The sequence below is a fragment of the Chrysochloris asiatica genome, unplaced genomic scaffold, assembly GCF_000296735.1.
Source record: "Chrysochloris asiatica unplaced genomic scaffold, ChrAsi1.0 scaffold00306, whole genome shotgun sequence".
In the NCBI taxonomy this organism is placed as follows: Eukaryota; Metazoa; Chordata; class Mammalia; order Afrosoricida; family Chrysochloridae; genus Chrysochloris; species Chrysochloris asiatica.
In genome coordinates, this window is record NW_006408824.1 from 1,913,190 (window position 1) to 1,930,761 (window position 17,572).

At 46.5% G+C, this 17,572-nt stretch overlaps 1 protein-coding gene and 1 pseudogene across 1 annotated transcript in view; one reads left to right on the forward strand and one right to left on the reverse strand.

The window, feature by feature from the left end:
- The first annotated feature begins 6,846 nt into the window (after positions 1–6,846).
- LOC102823176 lies at positions 6,847–7,698 on the forward strand (annotated as a pseudogene).
- Positions 7,699–11,829: 4,131 nt separating this feature from the next.
- Positions 11,830–17,572, reverse strand: part of IGLL5 (immunoglobulin lambda-like polypeptide 5) — a 176,631-nt gene continuing 170,888 nt past the window's right edge. Inside the window, exons 4-5 of the mRNA XM_006874955.1 lie at positions 15,508–15,547; positions 11,830–12,149 (exon numbers count right to left, since the gene is read on the reverse strand). Coding sequence (XP_006875017.1) covers positions 11,830–12,149; positions 15,508–15,547 — 360 coding nt within the window. The remainder of the gene's footprint in view (positions 12,150–15,507; positions 15,548–17,572) is intronic.

Below are 17,572 nucleotides of genomic sequence, written 5' to 3' on the forward strand. Positions count from 1 at the left end.
GAAAGTCTTTGCATAGTTAATAAAGCACAGGTAAGCATCTTTCTGATAATGATCAATATATCTTGAATGCATATTTGATCAATATCAGACTGAAGAAGTTGGTAAAATTCTTCAATTTTATCATTACTGGCTTTAGTGTTTGGTAAGTAAATTTGAATAATAATGGTATTAACTGGTCTTCCTGTAGGCGTATGGATATTATCCTATCAAGACAGCATTGTGCTTCAAGGTAGATCTTGATATATTCTTTTTGATGACAAATGTGATACCATTCTTCTTCAATTTGTCATTCCCAGCATAGCTAACCATGTGATTATCAGATTCAAAATGGCCAATACCAGTCCAATTCAGCTCACTAATGCCTAGGATGGCATTCTGGTGAGGCGCTGTGGGTAAATGTGCTATACTGCAAAGTTGGTTTGAACTGCAAGGTTGCTTGTTCAAGCTCACCAACCACTCTTGGGAAACCCTATACAGGGTCACTGTGGGTCAGAATAACTCAACGTCACTTAACAACAACAATGCCTATGAAATCTATGTTTTTGTGTTCCATTTCATTTTTAACAATTTCCAGTTTTCCTAGATTCATACTTTGTACATTTCATGTTCTGATTATTAATGGATGTTTACAGCTGTTTCTCTTCATTTTGAGTTGTGCCCCATCAACAAATGAAGATCCTGAAGACTTTACTCCATCTGCATCATCACAGTCAGCTTTACTTTGAGGAAGCAGTTCTTCCCCAGTCATATTTTGAGTGCCTTCCAACTTGAGGGGGTCATCTTCCGGCACCATATCTGACAGTATTTTGGTGCTCTTCATCATGTTTCAATATTCAATATTTTGGTGCCGACAGTGTCCCACTACTACTCATAAGGTTTTCAGTGACCAAATGTTTAGAAGTAGTCCATCTCTCTTTCTTTCTAGTCTGTCTTTATCTGGAAGCTCAGCGGAAATCACCCACTGTGGGTAATTCTGCTGGTATTTAAAATATCCATGGCATAGCTTCCAGAATCACAGCAACATGAAAGCCACCAACCACAGTATGACAAACTGACAGAAGAGTGGTGGGTTCTGACTCAGAGGGATCCTGTATAGGGTTTCCAAGGAGCAACTGGTGGGTTTGAACTGCTGACCTTTTGGTTTGTAGTCCATTGCTTATCTTACAGCACCACACAATGAAGATTGTTGTTGCTAGTGCTGTCAAGTTGGCTCCAACTCATAATGACCCTGTAGAGAGTTTCTGAGGAGCAGCTGGTGGATTAGAACTGCCAATTTTGTGGTTCGCAGTTCACTGCTTATCTCACAGCACCACACCAGGAGTGTGTATGAAGTTGTTGCTGTTGTTAAGTGTCAGCAAATTGGTTCTGACTCATAGCAACACTGTATAGGGTTTCCAAAGAGCAGCTGGTAGGTTTGAACTGCTAACCTTGTGGTTCACAGTCCAGTGCTAATTCTGCAGTGCCACACCAGGAATCTGCATGAAGGTTGTTGTTAAGAGTCAGTTCAGTTCCATAGAGACCCAGCTTAGGGTTTCTGAGGAGCAGCTGGTGAGCTTGCTGTTAAAACTGACTTTGTAGTCCAGCGCATTAATCCAATAGTCAGTACTCTACTCTGTGCTTAGCCCTTTCTCTTTACAACTTTCATTGTAGCTAACAAAGGATGGAAACTTCTGTTTCTTTAAACAGGTTTTCCCTGTATGTATGCACACTGATTGCTTCAATTATTGTTAAGTGCCATTAAATTAGTTCAGACTACTAGCGACGACCTTGTATAGGGTTTCTGAGGAGTGGTTGGTGACTTTGAACTACTGACCTTGTGGTTCAAATGGACCTTGTGGTCCAGTGTTTTTATTCTACAGCATCACACCAGGACTCTGATTGCTCCAATACACCCTGTTTTGTTGTTGCTAAGTGCCACCAAGTTGGTTCCAACTCATAGTGTCTCTGTATAGGCTTTCCTGGTGTGGATAAGAACTGGACTGCTAACCATAAGGTTGGCAGTTCAAACCCACCAGCCACTCCTTGGAATCCTGTACAGGTTCCCTATGAATTGGAACAAATTCAACGGCACTTGACAACAACAACATAGGGGTTTAGAGGAGCAGCTATTGGATTTGAATGTCCAACCTTGTATTTTGCAGTCCAGTGTTTATCCATCTTCTCCTGCATACACCCTAAAGGATTTCATTTCTTTGTGCTTTAATTATTTTTGATATACCTCAATAAACTTAATATACAAATATATACTTGGATTCACAATTAACATCATTGGAAGAAGCAAATAGTCAGGAAATCAAATGCTGTATTGCATTCTAGTACTTTAAAGTGGTAAAAAGCAAAGATGTTACATTGAGGATGAAGGTGCACCTGACTCAAGCCATGGTGTTTTAAATCACCTCATGGTGTTTTAAATCACATTTAGAAAGCTGGACAATGAGTAAAGAAGAATGAAGACTTGATGGCTTTGAATTAAGGTACTGTTGAAGAATAGTAATATACCATGGATTGTTGGAAGAAGAATACTACTTAGAAGCAAGGATAGTGAGAATGCTAGAATACTTCTTAGAAGCAAGAATGGTGAGACTTTGTCTCATGTACTTGAACATGTTATCATGAAGGACTAGTCCCTGGAAAAGGACATCATGCTTCATAATGAGGCTATGAAAGTACAACACACTGTGTGCTTACAGGACCCAAGGGTTTTCCAGGACCTCATTGGAATCCCATTGATGGGGACATTCTTCCTAATATGGGCTTCAGGGCTGATACTTGGGGCTGGAACCTCTACTCTGGCCCTGCAGCCTTGGTTGCTCATCATGGGGATGGGGGTGGGGGAAGGATGGAAAGGTGAGAAAGCCAAGTCACCACCTAGCTCAGCTCATGGTGTGATGGTGTGGGGGAAGGGTGGTAAGATAAGAGCCAGTTGCTTTCGGTGCGGGTGCAGGTGGAAGGGTGGTAAGGTGAAAAAGCCACATCATCACCCAGCCCAGTTCTTGGTGGGGTGGGGGTGGGGGTGGGGGAAGGGCTAATGAGAAAGAACCAGTAATGTTGTCCCTCCCTTAGGGCTTTGGACAGCCACTTCTGACCTCCTACCTCCACCCCCCACTATTCTGAAGGGAAGACACAACCCTCACTCAATCCTCTACATCTGGAAGGAGGTCTGGCTGAAAAGAACTGTCTGGGGCCATGAGGAAAGGCCCCCTTTCCACACTGACTCTATCAAGAAGGCTCCTGTGAGACTCCCCCATCTCCTCCCCTTTCCTGTGGACTGAGACATCACTCAGGCACAAATTGGGCCCACCTGTGCTGGGTTAAACCTCATTGTCAGTTTCCCTCTGTGGAAAGGGGCAAGAACAGCCCTAAAGTGTCTCAGGGTGAATCACCTTGAGGGCCAACAAGAAAACAAATCTTCCATTTTATCAGAGGGAGTTCCTGGGTGGAGCAAAGGCAACTGCTCACCTGCTAACTGGCAGGTTGACAGTTCCAGTCCACTTAGAGGCTCCTCAGAAGAAAGACCATCTGAAACATCAGCCATTGAAAACCCTCTGAAGCACAGTCCTTCTCTGACACACATGGCGTCATCATGAGTTACAATCTACTTGATGGCGATTGGTTATAAGACCTTGCATTAAATCCCTGGGTGGTGTAAATGATCAATATGCTGAACCATGAACCAAAAGGTTGGTGGTTAGAGTCCACACAGAAACACCTCAGAAAAGGCCTGGTGATTTACTTCAGAAAAATCAGCCACTGAAAACCCTGTAGTGTGCAGTTCTACTTTTGACACATTTGTGGGTGCCATGAGTGACTTGATGCCATTGGTTTGGATTTTTGGTGACTTTGGCAAGTGCAGGTCTAGGAGATTGATGGGAGGCTTCAGGTAAAATAGGAGGAGCACATGGAGTCATGATGCCCTCAGAGACATGCTTGGGAAGGGGACACCCAGTAGGTATGCAGATCCTGGATAGGTCTGGGAAGGAACAGGAGAGGGTTCATAGCTAGAGGGAGCCTTTGTTAGATGCAGGAACTGAAGATTCACAGTTAGGGGGACTTTGCCAGGAGAGGGGTAGGGACAGAGTGGCCCAAATGTGATGTGGGAGCAGGTACCAGGACCAGTGCTCTGCCTTGAGGGACAGAGTGCCCTGGAGACCTCAGGAGTACCCACCACCTTGGGCAGGTTAGAGGTCAAAGCCCTGCTAGAGTGCTCTGTGCCTGGGTGCTGCCCTTTTGGCCTCTAGAGGCTGGGGCCACACATGCATTTTCTTCCCACCAGGAAATGAAATGCTCAAGGATCTGTCTGTCCCAAATGGATCATCTCTGAATCTTATCACTTCCTGGGTGAGTTCTCCCAGGAGGACAACAGCTGGCCCCAACATGACCTTAGGAGCATGCTGACCTTCATGCTGAGATACGGGATTGAAGGACTTCTGATGGGAACAGGCACCCCAGAAGTCCTGAATATGGGAATGAGTCCCTGAGCAATACCCTTCATGTCTGGGGCTGGGTCAGGCCATGATGCACAAGCTGCTGGAATAATGGATGCATGGGTACTGGGTAGCTGCTACTTGATGGTGGGACCTGGCAGGGCTGGATCTCAAGAACAGTTGCTGCTCTACCCCAGCATCAGCCTCAGCCACCAGTGGGAAGGGGCTGGATCAGCATCTGATTATAAGGATCACACGGACTTGAGGGTGCTGTTGAGGCTTCATGGAGGGTGGGGAGGCCCAACAAGGGATCTGAGAGGACACAGTATTCCCATGTGTGGACTCTGGGACTGTGTCTATTCTTCATGGCTGAGGGTCCTAGAAGTCAGGGTTCCTTGGCTGCACATCCCTCCCCCTCATCCTGGGGGAGTCTTCTTGGCAGGACTGTGGACTTTAGGAGGTAATGGGGGTCAGAGACCAGGGAAACCATCTCTATGATTCCTGCAGGATGAGTGTTCTGTCCTGGCCAGCTGTTGACTACTTGACATTCACAGTTTGGCATCTATGTGTGCTTGGTGGCAAGCCCAGAGCCTGTGGGTTTTTCTTTCAGAAGAGTGTACCCCAACTGAAGATGCTGCTGAGAATTCCTGGATCCTAGGGGAGCAGTTTGGACCACGAGGAGCAGGCCCGGTTGGGGAGGGTCCAGATGACCCTCACTTCTCAGAACAGGACTTTGGGTGTGCTTTCCAGGGAGAGGAGACCTGCTCACAGCCCCTCCCTTGAGAGTTCTGACTCTGGCTTTAGACTTACTGGAAGGGAAAGTTGCATTAGGAACCCAGTCATCTTACCCTCTCCAGGGCCACTGTTCCCTGCAGCCCCAGAGACAAGTCCTGGTTTGGAGCTTTAGTCCTGGTGGACCCTCAGAGGCTAAAGCTTGACAGAGCAGAGCCGAGGCAGGAAAAGTTCTGAGAGGCAGGCAGGTGGCAGGGAGACTGGCCAGTGATCTGCTGTGGGCTTAAGGTCTGGAGTCCATGGGCAAGGGTCAAGACTCCCTGTGACCCTGGGCAGTTACATAGGGTCTCGCAGTAGAAGGGTCTCTCAGTAGAAGGTTCTCCACCTACAGAATAAGAGTTGTAACAGAATTTATCTTCCAGAACCGCTATGATGTTATGGAATGCATTGTGTTCCCCACAATACTTGTTAAAGTCTAACCCATATACTTGGTGGATGTCATTCCATTTGGGAATAGAATTTTCTTTGTTATGATAAGTAGATAATTTGGGGTAGGGTATGTCCTAAATCTATCACTCCTGAGTGAAATGGAAGCAGCAGACGCCGAGAAGCCACCATGGATGGGAGAAGACAGATACAATGTAAAGACAGACCCAAGAAACCAGCATGACAGAGTTGAAGAAACTGAGACAAGATTTCCCAGAGCCCACAGAGAGAGAGTTTTTCCCTAGCGTGGGTGTCCAAAATTCAGACATCTGTGAGACGTGTTATGTTGAGCAAATCTGCTGCGAGAAATCACCATGAAGTGTTTAAAGGCCATGGTATCACTTTGAAGACTAAGGTTCACTCCACCTAAGCCATGGTACATTCAATAGGCACATATGTGTGTGAAAGATGGACAATGAATAAGGAAGACCAAAGAAGAACTGATGCCTTTGGATTATGGTGATGTCAAAACATATTAAATATGAAGGGGCTTCAAAAGTTCATGGAGAAATGTCATTATCTTTCAATTTTGTTTTTCCATGAACTTTTTGAAGCTCCATTGTATACCATGGACTACCAGAAAAACAAACAAATCTGTGTTTGAAGAAGTACATCCAGAATGTTCCTTGGAAGCCAGGATGGTGAGACTGCATCTCTCATACTCTGGACATGGAGAAGGACATTATAGTTAGTAAGGTTGAGGGTCAGCTAAAAAAAAAGGTAGACCATCAGTGAAATAGATGAACACAGTGGATGCCACAATGGGTTCACACCTGACAATGACTATGAGGATGGTTTTGTTCATAGACAGACAGTGCTGCTACAAGTTGGAATCAACTCTAGGGCAGTGAGTATCACATTTTATTGATCCATCATCTGTTGGTGAGTATTTAGATTGTTTCCACCTTTTGGCTGAAGTGAACATTGTTGTTGTTGTTGTTAAGTGCCTTTGAGTCAGTTCCAACCCATAGCAACCCTGTTTATGATTACCAAGGAACAGTTGGTGAGCTTGAACAGCCGACCTTGAACCTTGTGGTTCAAACTGACTTTGCAGTCTGTCACATTAACCTACAGTGCCACACCAGGACTCCACGTGAACATTAGGGTATCCTGATAATTGTGTGATGAATTGGACTCATCCGGATAATCCAGACTAATCTTCCCATCTCAAGATGCTAAACTTGTCTCTTTCCCATCTTGCAAGATGGTGGGTGAAAAGGCTGAGAAGCCAGCTACCAAGGAGAAGAAGCCTGAAGTCAAAAAAGCAGATGCCAATGGCAAAGCTAAGAAGGCTAACCTCAAGGGCAAAAAAGCCAAGCAGGAGAAGCTGCACTGCAGCCAAAATCCTGTCCTAGTCTGAGGAATTGGCAGGTATTCCTGATTGGCCATGTATTCCAGAAAGGCCATGTACAAGAGGAAGTATTCAGCTGCTAAATTCAGGACTGAAAAGAAGTAGAAGGTTTTTGCTACTGTCATAAAGCCAGTTGGTGGTGACAAGAATGGTGGTCCCAATTGTGCAAAATGCCTAGATATTACCCGACTGAAGATGTGCCTCGGAAGCTGTTGAGCCATGGCAAAAAGCCCTTCAGTCAGCATGTCAGAAGACTGCGGTCCAACACCATTCCCAGGACCATTCTGATCATCCTCACTGGGTGCCACTGAGGCAAGAGAGTGGTTTTCCTGAAGCAGCTGGCCAGTGCTTTGCTCCTTGTGACTAGATCTTTCTTCCTCAATCGAGTTCCTCTGTGTAGAACACATCAGAAATTTGTCATTGTCGCCTCCACCAAAATTGAAATCAGTGATGTGAAGATCCCCAAACATCTCACGGAGGCTTATTTCAAGAAGAAGAAGAAGCTGCAGAAGCCCAGACACCAAGAGGGCGAAATCTTTGACACCGAGGAAGAAATATGAGATTACAGAGTAGTACAAAGTGGATCAAAAAGCTGTGGACTCACAGATTATGCCAAAAATCAAAGCCATCCCCCAGCTCCAAGGTTACCTGTGTGCTGTGTTTGCGCTCACAAATGGAATTTATCCTCACAAATTAGTATTCTAGATTTCTTGCATAAAAAGAACCTCATTAAAAAATTGATGAATTAAAAAAAAACACCCAAATCTTATTTATACCTGCAAAGTCTCCACATGTGGAGCTGAAGTCACACATTCAGGGGCTGGATAGGAACATCCTAAGAGATCAGTTCTTTTCCCTTCACCCTGGTTCCTGTTTCTCTGGGTCCTGCCAGTCACAAGCTCAGCCCCCTGCTCCTGGGGTTATGGGGAAGGGACCCCAGTTTTAGCTCAGCTCTGTGTATTGGATTACACACTGGGCTAGAATGAAGAAGAAAAATAAGGCACTCTTCTGTAAAGATCTACAACCTCAGAAAACCTATCCAGGGTCACTTTGAGTTGGAAGTGACGTGATAGTAAATAGCAGCAGCAGCAGCAGCAGGAACTGGGGCCCTTTCCATTCTCCATCTAAGAACTCCATCAGGTTTCTGAGGCTGTGAATATTTACAGGAGCAGACTATCCTTTTCCGGTCATGTGGCTGCTGAGTTCAAACTGCTGACTTTTTGGTTAGCAGTCTAGTGCCTAACCCACTGTGCCACTAGGACTCTTTTACTTGGAAGGTTAATGTGCTGGACTGCAAAGTTGGTTTGAACTGCAAAGTCGGTGGTCCAAGCTCACCAGCGCTCCTTGGAAACCCTATACAAGATTGCTATGGGTTGGAACTGACTTGGTTCACTTACCAACAACAGCAAAGAAAAGTAATGTCCTAATCCATGTGACAACATGAATAAACCTTAAAAACATTATGCTGAGTGAAATCTGGCAGCCAGAAAAGGACAAATATTGCATGATCCCACTTAATGGCTGGAGTCCTGGTTTGGTGCTATAGGATAAGCCCTGGATTGCTAACCATAAGGTCAGTGGTTCAAACCCACCAGTCACTCCTCAGAAACCCTATACATAGTTGCTATGAGTTGGAACCAACTCGAAGGCACTTGACAACAAACAACACTTAATGACGTATCTAGAATCGACCAATTCATAGAGATCAAAGTTCAATAGTGGTCACCGGGGTTAGAAGGGACATCATTGTTTAGAAAGCAATGAGCTTATGTAAAGTAACCCTGGTGAGGCATCTCACAGGACCCTGAGATCTCTGGAACATCCTTTGGAGAGAGTCCCAGTGTAGTATTGGGCCTGAGGGGGTACAGGGAAGAGTCACCCCATTCTGCCCCAGCTAGGTGCCGTAGAAGAGGGAATAGCTAGGGTTCAGGCTGAGGGGGACAATGACCCTCTAGAATGGTCCAAACCCTAGCCCCAGGCAAGACACAAAGGAGAGAAAATTTGACAACTTCAGCTTGGACCCCAAACAGGACAGAGCAGAAGAGACCCAGGAAGGTCAGCTGAGTCCCTCCACCAAACACAGAACATAGTGACACAGTTTAGCACACAGATTCCTTCCTGAAGTACCCTGTCCCTACTTACCCAGTCCTCCTGCAGCTGTCCAGGGACCCAGGAAGGAAAGATTGCTTGGGCTGAGGGAGGATGAGGGCTGAGGAACCTGCTCAATGGGAACTCCTTTCCTCATCTGGGTAGGATTCATCCATTCCCAGTGGGTCATGACTGGAGAGAATCCTGCATTTGATTCCTGTAACTCCCAGCCCTGAAAAAGCTGGATGACCCTGGCTCAGCTCATCTGTGTGAAAGAAACGAATAGAACTGGGACTGAGGGGATTGGCGGGGAGGGTCCAGGAAGTCTGCTACACCCTTAGCATAGGAGGGCTTGGCAGGGTGAAGGATAGGGTAGGGGGGTGGGAGAGGGAAGCACCACATTTTCCCCTAAGTGCCCAGACCCTTGGCAGGGTCCTCAGCACCCACATTCCTGTCCCTATGTGGTCATCCTGAAGGTGAAGTGAGGTGGGGTGGGGTCACTGCCTGGGTCCCTTTCCTAAGCCCCATTGTGTTAACTTCCTTTTTGAAGGGGGGAGTGTGTAGAATTAGAGATATTGTAGTTGTTAACTGCCATGTTTCTGGCCCCTGACTCAGGATGACCTCATGCACAACAGAAAGAAATGTTGCTGGGTAGCCCCAGCAGCGTGTATTTAGGGCCTGACCTCCCTCACCCAGGAGATCCCAGGGTCTTTCTTATTTCCTCTGTCATACTGAGTTATTCTCCCAGAACCCAATAAGCTTTCAATAAACAATCCCATGGTGAGTTGTGGATTGGATCATTGTGTTCCATAGAATTTTCATTGGCTGGTTTTTGGAAGATCACTATGCCTTTCTTCTTAGGCCATCTTAGTCTGGAAATTCCACTGAAAGCTGCACATGGGGTACATTGGCAGAGAATCAAACGCTGGACTCCAACATGGAAGATGAGAATTCTATCACGAACCAACACTTCATTAGAATGGTTGGAAAGGGGCCCAGAGAGTGTGAGGCAGGCCCACATTCCCAGTGCAATCTCCTCCAACAAGTCTAAGAGTGGACATGTCTGTCAGATCCTTTGTCCTGTCCTGGCTGACACATACTTCCACAGGCAGTGACATCATGTGTATGTGCATGTACCAGCCAGGTACACACAAGGTGTCTCTCATGGTGAGGCCACTCAGCATACAGCATTGGGCCCATATGCAGTGCTGTGCCCGGGGCACACAAGCCCTTTCTGAGAAGTTCTCACTTCTTCTGACTCCTGATGACAAAGAAAGCAGGAAAACCTCAGTATTTCTCCTCTGCTTTGGAGGCCCACAACCACTCTTGGTCCTTCTAAAAGGACCCCCTCCCCAAAACTTTTGTGATACTCCCAGCAAGACAGCCAGCCATGGTCCGTATTTGTAAATGGCAGGTGTGTGATTATGTCCACTTGCTTGTTGAGTCGACTTGGACTCATGAAGCCTCCATGTGCATTGAAGTAAAACTGCACCCCACAGGGTTTTCAATGACTGATGTTTTTGGAAATAGATCACCAGGTTTTTCTTCCACGGTGACTCTGGATAGACTGGAACCTCCAACAGTATTAGCAGTCAGCACATTGATGGTACTAACTAGGGAATCCCTGGTAGTGCAGTGGGTTAAGCATTGGGCTGCTAAATGGAAAGGCCACTTTACAGGAGAAAAATGAAGCATTATGCTATGAGTTGAAATCAACTTGACAACAATAACCCGTGCGTGTATTGTGTGTGTGTGTGTGAATTTATATGGGCATATATGTGTGTGATTGTTCTGATCTCCCGTTCTGTGTTAGCTCCTTTGATAACAATCTACATAGTTCTCAGATTCCATGCTGACCACCACAAAGGTGGGTCAGTTATAGATAAATCCTTGGTTCAATTCAAGAATCCAGCTCTTGATGTTGAACTAACAGGATACAGTTCAGTGCCCCCATGGACACATGGATGCTAGGGGCCAGATATGAGGGGACAGAAGGGAGAACAGAGATAGCTCTGTTTCCAAGAGGCCTTAATGCAGGTGAAGATACTAGTGATGCCTTGGGCAGAGTGAGAGCAAGTGATCTGGATTCTGGAGAGTGAGGGTTCTGTAGGAGAATGTTAGAGGGATGAGCAGGGGCAGTGTTGTTGTGGAGGCAGTTTGGGAAGATCTTCTGGTAAGTGAAGATGGGAATTTCCAGAAGAGGTAAGTGAACCAAAGAAGACATAGGTGGGGGTCCTATATTTACATGACTGAGGGACACATTGAGAGAGGGGTGCTCTCCCAGACTAAGAGGGCCTAGGATTCTAGAGAAAGTCCTTTGACTGCATCCTGGAGGCCACAGGGGCACAAGATTGTTTTTTCTGGGATGGATATAGGTGGGTGAGTTCCACATAGTAGTAGGAAGATCTGTGGGGTGTGGGAAGTGGCAGGCCTGAGTTCCTACTCTGGACCCCATTTTCCTCTTCTCAATTGTTCTCCGGGGATTTGAAGGCTGATAATAAATTTCTATCAAGTACAGTGGTGACCCTCTCCTCTAGACAGCCTACCTACAAGGTTAAAAGGATTCTGTCACCTTTTAGAATGGTCAAATTGAGGATGAAAAGTATTCAAATAAACACGAGCAGAGCAGGTTTTCTGATGGACAATGATAATCTTTAATTGAGAGGATTTAGGGAGAAGGACATGGGATGACTGAGGGAACAAGGGTTCAGCCTCTCTCGACCCACTTGGATGGGGTGAGGTCAGGTCCTAGGCAAGCTCCTGTCGGTTCAAACTCTTCTCCACGACCCTCCCCTCATGCGTGACTTGGCAGCTGTAGGTGTCATGAGACTTCCACTGGTTGGCTGTCAGGGTCAGATAGCTGCTAGCCGCGTACTTCCTGTTGCTCTGTTTTGAGGGCTTGCTGGTATCCACACCCTGATTGATGGGTTTGCCATCTGCCATCCAGGTCACCGACAGATCGCTTGGGTAGAAGTCATTGATGAAACACACCAGTGTGGCCTGGTTGGTTTGGAGCTCCTCAGAGGATGGTGGGAACAAAGTGACTGTAGGTGAGGTTGTGGTCTGATCTGCAGTAATAGATGATGGGTAGGAGATTAGGATGACAACATCCAAGTTTGGGGGACTCTGACCTCAGTGTCCAAGATCAAGGTCCATGATGATCCTAAGGGTCCATGTCGGGATGGAGTTGGACCTAGAGTTTTGCTCAGACAACTTCTATCACTCATGAAGACCTTGTCCATTCACCTTCATGAGACCCATCTTCCCTCAGTCCCCACACAAAAGTATGTCCCTGACCCATGCCCTGTCTCCTCATGACATACTAACAGAGTTTGTCTGGGCATCAGTCTGTCCAGGCAGGTGATGCAAGCTTTCTGATAGTCCTGTGGGATCTACTCTGGGTATATTTCTAACGTGACTCAGGTTCTCAGGGAATTCTGGACTGTATGTCTGGTGAGATCTGTTTTCCCTAATTCTGTCTCTCCTGAAGGGTATCATATAGGAAGAGATTCGTTAATCTGAATAAGTTTTCCTGACTGGGGTCTCTCCTAATCTTCACAGTGATTTTCAGGGCACCATTAAGGAGCTCTGGAGGTGGTGGGGGTTTTGTGACATGGAAGCACCCACCTATATCACCCACCTATATCCATCCCAGAAAAAACAATCTTGTGCCCCTGTGGCCTCCAGGATGCAGTTAAAGGTCTTTCTCTAGAATCCTAGGCCTTCTTAGTCTGGGACATCACCCCTCTCTCAATGTGTCCCTCACCTATGCCTTGTTTGGTTCACTTACCTCTTCTGGAAATTCCCATCTTCACTTACCAGAGGACCCTCCCAAACTGCCTCCCAAATTGTTCCCTCCTCCTTAAGGAGCTCTGGTAGCATAGTGGTTACGAATCAGGCTGTGAACCACAAGGTTGGCAGTTTGAAACTACCAGCCATTCCATGGGAGAAAGATGAAGCTTTCTGCTCCTGTAAAGATTTACAGCCTTGGAAACCCTGTGCAGGGTCACTATAAGTTGGAACCGACTCCACGATTCTTAACAATAACAACAACAATCTAACCATTTGGTCCTTATCAGTGGGTTTCATTACAAGTAATCTGTCTGTGACCTCAGGAGCTCTTGTGTCTGAGGGACTGTATCCTTTAGAGACCCAGGGTCCACTATCTTCCTCACATGTCCCTGATGACTCTCCCTCAGTCTGGGGGACCCTCCACCTCCTGCCATGTTCCTGGGCCCTGGATCCCTAGTACCACCATGCAGGATTCCCAACCCCAGCCTCTGACCTATGTTCTTCAGCCTCAACCCTAAACTCTGGGTCCCTTGAGAGTCTTCCAGGTGGTCACTCTCTGTATTCCTTTGTCCTCTCTTCCCCGTGAGATAGAAGAACCAGTGACCCCACTGAGAGAAGCCCAGATAGTGGATCAGAATAGAGCAAATCTTAGGACCCAATCTGTCTCTGAGAGAGAAGGACAGACATAGGGTCATCTGTGCCTGCCTGTTTGCTTAGAGTTGAATGGCTGATGGTAACCAGTGGAAGCAAGAAGAAACATCTGCACAGGGAGAAGGAAGAAACCAGCGTTCCCTGCGACCAACTCCTGGGAGAAATAACTGACTCCAGACAGAGGTAAAACCAAGAACAAAAACATAAACAGCAGAAAAATTGCCTCAAGTCTTGGAGATACAGGGGAAGAGGGGCAAAAAGGAGACTCACCTTTGATGGTCAGTTGGGTCCCTCCGCCGAACACATAACACTGTGACACAAGTCCAAACAAAAACCCTCCCTGTGATGCCTTCACCTCAAGTCCCCCAGCCCACCTGAAACTGGGATGGGGAAGCCTCGGCCTCTGCCCCAGCTGGCATCTGCCCAGCAGTGAGGCCACACACCCGCCTGCTCACTCAGTAGAGATACGGCAGGTGACCTCATGTGCACAGCATGTCCTTGGGAAGCAAGATGCCCAGAGGAGTTTGGTGGCTTGGATCTGGTTTTGCCCTGGAATAGGAATAAACTCTTGGGGGTGATTACCATACTGAGAAGTGGAGTTCCATGCAATGAAGCAGCAGTCTATCTCTATTGAGTTGACAAAATTCTAATTCTTGATGAGACAGACAGTATGGGCAGAGGGTTTCCACTGGAGTACCCATTCTCATCAGAGATGAGCAGGTTGCTTTGGGGCGCACTGACCATGGGGAGAATCCAACAAACTTCACTGACTCTGGTGTCACCCTACCTCACTGTGTGTCCTCAGTTGGGAGAGAACCTGGCCAATGCTCTTTGTGAGAAATGTCAGCCTTAATCTCCAGGGAGACCTGGAGATATCCCCTGCCCCTATGCAGATTAAACTATGGTCTCATTGTTGGGTGGGTCTAATAATGTTAATTCATAGGAGAGACGTGAGTTAACACCTAACACTGCCTCCCACCGCATGGAATCCGAGCACTGAGGATGAATGCTTGATTCCAGGCCCAAAGCAGGCAACATACAAGATGAGCCTGGGTGGGTGAATCAAGACTTTTGACTCTCCTGTGGGGGTCTCTTCTTGGGATATTTCTGACCTGGCACAGGTTCTCAGTAAGCTCCATTATGTATGCTGTTTCCTCCAAATTTGAAGGATGTCTTCCAGATCTGAGAAATATTTCTGCGTGGGTTCTCTCTTAGTCTGCAGTCAGATCTGAGGGTTCCTTGTGACTGCTTGTTCATACCTATGGCTTCACTTCAAGTGATCTGCTATCTGTGCCTTTAGGGACTAGGAGACCCAGGGTCCACTGTCCCCTTCACACCCTGCCCCTGATGACCCTCCTCTGGCCCTGGGGTCCAGAACCTTCTCCTCTATCCTCCTATCCACTAACTCCCAGGCAACTCAGAGCTCTGTGAATGGTAGATCCATGATCACTGGGGGAACCTTCCACCTCCTGTCACATTCTTGGGTTCTGGACCTCAACTCTCATTGTCCATGGAAACCCTGCCTTAGTCCTCTGATCTGTGATGACCAGTCTCCAACCTGAGAATTTCAGATCCTCTAGAGTCTCCCCAGTGGTCACTCTCTCAGTGGTCACTTGTTTCCTCTTTCCTCTCAGACCAGGACCCTGAGGGACCCACAGACTGGGGGAGATTTAAGGAAGCCCAGTGGCTTAGGACAGGACAGAACAAATCTTAGGACCCAATATGATCTTAAGAGAGAAGCATAAGGTTTAGGGTCATCCTGTTCATCCTCTGCCTGTGGGGTCAGAAGGGAAGGATAGACAGTGACCAACTGAAGCCACAAAGAAAGTTCTGAAAAGGGAGGGGGAAAAGGCTGAGACCAACTTCTGAGTGAATCTCTGACCTCTGACTCAGGCATAGACAAAACATGGACAATTTCAAAAAACAGCAGAAAATTGCTCTAAACAGTAGGGAAGCAGGGAAAGTGGGGAGGAAGAGACTCACCTAGGACGGTCAGCTGGGTCCCTGTGCCGAAAATCCAACACTGTGATACAGGCTTGTACAAGAATCCTCCCTGTGATGCTTCCTCATCCCCCTACCCCCAGCCACCTGCAGTTCTGATGGGGAAGTCAGGGTCCCAAGCCCCAGGCTGGTATCTGCTCAGCAGTGAAGCTACATATTTACCTGTCCACTCAGTAGAGACTGAGAAGATACCCTCATGTGCACAGTACATTCCCAAGAAACAAGTTTCCTGGAGGAAATTGATGTCCTATGGACCATTACCTGAGAATAGGTATGAGTTCTTGGGGGTACTCTTCATACTAAGAAGTAAAATTCCGTGGAATGCAGCAGTATCTATCTATCCTCTGCCCTCACTTCATGTCTCATCTTTTTTTTTTTTTTTTTTTATGTTTTTATTGTGGATTGAGTGATAGTTTACAGGGCAGTTCATCAGTTTTACGTTCAACAAATCATACCCCTTATTTAATTACAATGATTATAATCCTCTCCATGTACCATCAGTTAACAGTATTTCTCTCTATTCATTTTAGCTCTTTCCCCACCCCCCCTTTTTTAAACACTCAGGCATATATAATAATTTACACCACCGAAGGGCACATTCTGCAAGTCTGCCTCTTGGCCACCAGCTCTCAGTCCCTCTCTTTCGGTGAATCTGGAGTCCTCAGCTGCCCACTCTCTCCATGTCCCCATCTCTGCCTCCATCTCTGGTGTTGCTGCTTCTCTGGATACAGTCTCGCATTCTGCTTGTTCTCTTCTCCCTTGATGGTCCTAGGGTTCTCTATTTCTTGACTGAAAGATTAACTACTTCCCCATTTTTGTTACAAAACTTCCACCTTTACAATTGTGACAGTCGCAATTAGTCATGATAACAATTACTATTGAATCATAAAAAACTTATCCCCATCTCTTTTTACCAGACACATCTAGACAAGATGAAAACTGTTCAGTAGGGACTCTGTCGTCTCTCACACAATCTTAAACTAAATTCCCTCTTGAAACTTTGTAAGCCAATCACTTTGTGGAAGCGTTGTTGTTGTTGTTAAGTGCCGTTGAGTCGGTACCGACCCATAGCGACCCTGTACAGGGTTTCCGAGGGTGTAAATCCTTACGGGAGTAGAAAGCCTCATCTTTCTCCCGCGGAGCGGCTGGTAGTTTCGAACCGCTGACCTTAAGGTTCGCAGCCCGATTCGTAACCACTACGCGAATCGGGCTGTGAACCTCAAGGTCAGCAGTTCAAAACTACCAGCTGTTCCGCGGGAGAAAGATGAGACTTTTTGCTCCCGTAAAGATTTACAGCCTCGAAAACCCTGTACAGGGTCGCTATGAGTTGGAACCGACTCTACGCACATAACAACAACAACATTTTAGGTAGCCAATGTATGAGTTGCCTATCCCTATCTGCCCTGTGTACAGAGGGGATAGCATTGATACTTGATGTGAAGACTCCTTCCTACTCTGTTGGTATTTTGAGCTACTACCTTCATGAGTATAGGTCAAGTTCATCAAATTGTAGGAATTTACCCTTGTTTCCTTTATCAATTTTTTTTTTTTAATCTTCCGCTAGTTGAGTGCTGATTATCAAACCATCAAGCCTAGGTCAAATGTGTACTATCTACAAGTTTGGGTGTTCTTGTGCATCTCCCCTCACTTCATACCAGCTGGATCATGTCTCATTTTTAAGGGGCTTGATTGCTTGCCTTGATGGCTCCCCAGTGAACAGCTTGCTTGCTCTTGTACTAGCCAAATAGACTGCTGGTTTTATTTTTATTTAGCCTGCTGGTGTTTCTTTCAGGAAGTATCTTCTGCTCCCCAAGCTGCTCCGGGCTGGTCTACATGACCTTTCAAGTTGGAATGTCCCACCTCAGAAGGTCCTGGATACAAATCAGGATTCCACCTAAGGACTTATACAATACAAGTGCTCTGCAAGAAGCCTATTTTACCGGTCAAGCTGTAGAACCCTTTTTGGGTATTCTAATCAGTTAGAATTAGCTCTGAAATAGAAATAGAAGGAGCTCTGGTAGCGTAGTGGTTACGAATCGGGCTGCGA